Source organism: Mus caroli, chromosome 11 (assembly GCF_900094665.2).
Source record: "Mus caroli chromosome 11, CAROLI_EIJ_v1.1, whole genome shotgun sequence".
Classification (NCBI taxonomy): Eukaryota; Metazoa; Chordata; class Mammalia; order Rodentia; family Muridae; genus Mus; species Mus caroli.
In genome coordinates this window covers 3,288,901-3,291,195 of record NC_034580.1, presented here as the reverse complement: position 1 = coordinate 3,291,195, position 2,295 = coordinate 3,288,901, and the positions used below count along the sequence as shown (strand labels likewise).

General features: G+C 43.1%; 1 protein-coding gene across 2 annotated transcripts in view; it reads left to right on the top strand.

Moving 5' to 3' along the window:
* The window catches only part of LOC110305155 (histone H2A.V), a 17,436-nt gene that overhangs the window by 10,015 nt on the left and 5,126 nt on the right, over nt 1-2,295 (top strand). Inside the window, exon 3 of one of the 2 annotated variants that reach the window (XM_021176959.1) lies at nt 1,005-1,118. The exons of the other annotated variant lie outside the window; for it this stretch is intronic. Coding sequence (XP_021032618.1) covers nt 1,005-1,118 — 114 coding nt within the window. The remainder of the gene's footprint in view (nt 1-1,004; nt 1,119-2,295) is intronic. 2 annotated transcript variants of the gene reach the window in all.

Here is a 2,295-nt window from a genome sequence, read left to right as displayed (position 1 = left end):
AAAAAAAAAAAAAGTATTTCTCAGAAGCTGAGTTGGATTGGGAGAAGCCATAACAGAAAACTGAATTGCAGGTAGCTAGGCATTATAGTACATAGCTAAAAAGCCAGTGCTACAGATACTGTGGCAAGAAGATTGAGAATTCGAAGCCAGCCTTGAGAGGCAACCCTATTTTAGACAGGGAGATAAGTACACATAGCCCACACCTCCAACTACAAATGCTCTTAACAGCTGAGTTCTCTCTCCAGGCTCTACATGGAGAGTTCCTTTTTTGTTTTTTTGTTTCTTGAGACAAGCAGATCTCTAGGTGGAGGGCAGCCTGGGCTACAGCGTGAAACCCAGGGCAGCTGATGAGAAACAAAAACTAAAATCTAAAAGAACAAGATTTGTTAGTGAATGCTGCCTTTGAAAGGTAGGTCCTAGATAGCTGCCAGAAAGGACGTAATTGAGGTTACTGGAATACTGAGGCAGTGAAGCCCAGGCAGAGTGGCGGCTTAGCGTGTGGCTCTGTAGTAGAGCTACTTAGCATGTGCAAGGCACCCCAAACCTAAAACAAGTGTGGAAGGAAGCAAGCGAGGTGCTACAGTCAGTCAGAAGGATTAGATCGCTTTAGAAATGGAAATTACTTTCTCAAGGAAAGCATCCCAGTGGACGTGTGGGACCAATAGGAGACCTTTTGAAATTGAGGAAAGGAAAGAATAATTAGGGTCAGAGAGAAAAGCAGAGGTTCAAAGTCATGTGGCTTTTGGGTGAAAGAATTGATTAGATGTGGTTATGATTATTGGGCCATGGTGAATGTGTAGTTGATAACATATGCTATAATTATGATTTTACAGTGAAACTCTGTTGTCCAAAAATACAAATTTGGGGCTGATTACAGCACATCTAGGTTTTAGGATTGATCTTTGCAAAGTAAATTTGGCCTGTGATACAGCTAAACCTTTAGTTACACTCAACCATATATTGTCAAAACTGTAGGACTTCCCAACAAGACATCTCTTTTTCAGTTTCCTGTGGGCCGAATCCACAGACACTTGAAGACTCGCACCACAAGCCATGGACGGGTGGGCGCCACTGCTGCTGTGTACAGTGCCGCAATTCTGGAGTACCTCACAGCTGAGGTTTGTGGGGAATGTCCTGTCTGGGGGTCCAAGGGTTGCTGAAAACTCACTGGCTGAGACTGCCGGGGAGAGACTTCTAAAGAGACTAATGTGCTTTTGGTTTTGTTTCTTTCGTTTTTTGGAGACAGGGTTTCTCTGTGTAGCCCTGGCTGTCCTGGAACTCACTCTGTAGACCAGGCTGGCCTCAAATTCAGAAATCCGCCTGCCTTTGCCTCCCAGGTGCTGGGATTAAAGGTGTGCGCCACCACCGCCTGGCCACTTTTGTTTATTTCGAGCCTCAGATCATCCAGTCCAACCTTAGACTCCACCATAGCAGAAGATGACCTTGAATTTCGGATCTTGTTCCCATCTCCCAAATCCTGGGGTTGCAGGACTATACCTGCACGCTGGCTCCTGCTTTTTTTTCTCTTTGCCTTTTTGAGACAGCAGCTCATGCTGGCTTGGATCTTGCTCTGTGTTCTGCTTAATTTGGAGAGGGTTGGTTTGTTGGTTTGGTTTGGTAGAGACAAGGTAACTGGCTAATAGGAAGTCTGTGTAGACCAGGCCATCTCATCAATTTAAAGAGTGTTGGTATAGTTGGGTTTTGTTTGTTTGGGGTTTTTTGTTTGTTTAATTATATTAAATGTGGGCCAGCAAGCCATATTTTTAACATAATAAATAAACATTGTTGTAATTAAGTTAATGAGGTGTATATATTAGTCAGTTGGTAGTGTATGAAGCCCTGGTTTATTTCCCAATCCCACGAAGAGTGGGCATAGTGTAATTCTAACACTTGAGACGTGGAGGCAGGAAGATCAGGAACTGAAGTCATTTTGGCTCCATTGTGAATTCAGAGCTGTCGTGGAGTACATGAGACCCTTTCTCAAGAAAACAACCAAACAACCCCCCTCCCCCACAAACCTGAATGACATTGCCAGGCATGGTGGCACATGCTTGGAGTCATAGCACTCAGATGGTTTAGATTAGAAGATCTTTGAGGCCATCCTGAGCTATCTAGAGAGACCCTGTTCCAAAAACAACAAACAGACTGTAAAAATCACGTACATTCTGATATCACAGGCAGAAGAGTTAGCAGTCCTCTCATGGTTACAAATTAGCTTCACATTTCACTTAGCTGAGTTACTTTTTCTTTAGTTTTTTTCTTTCTGTTTTTCTTTCTTTCTTTTTTTTTTTTTTT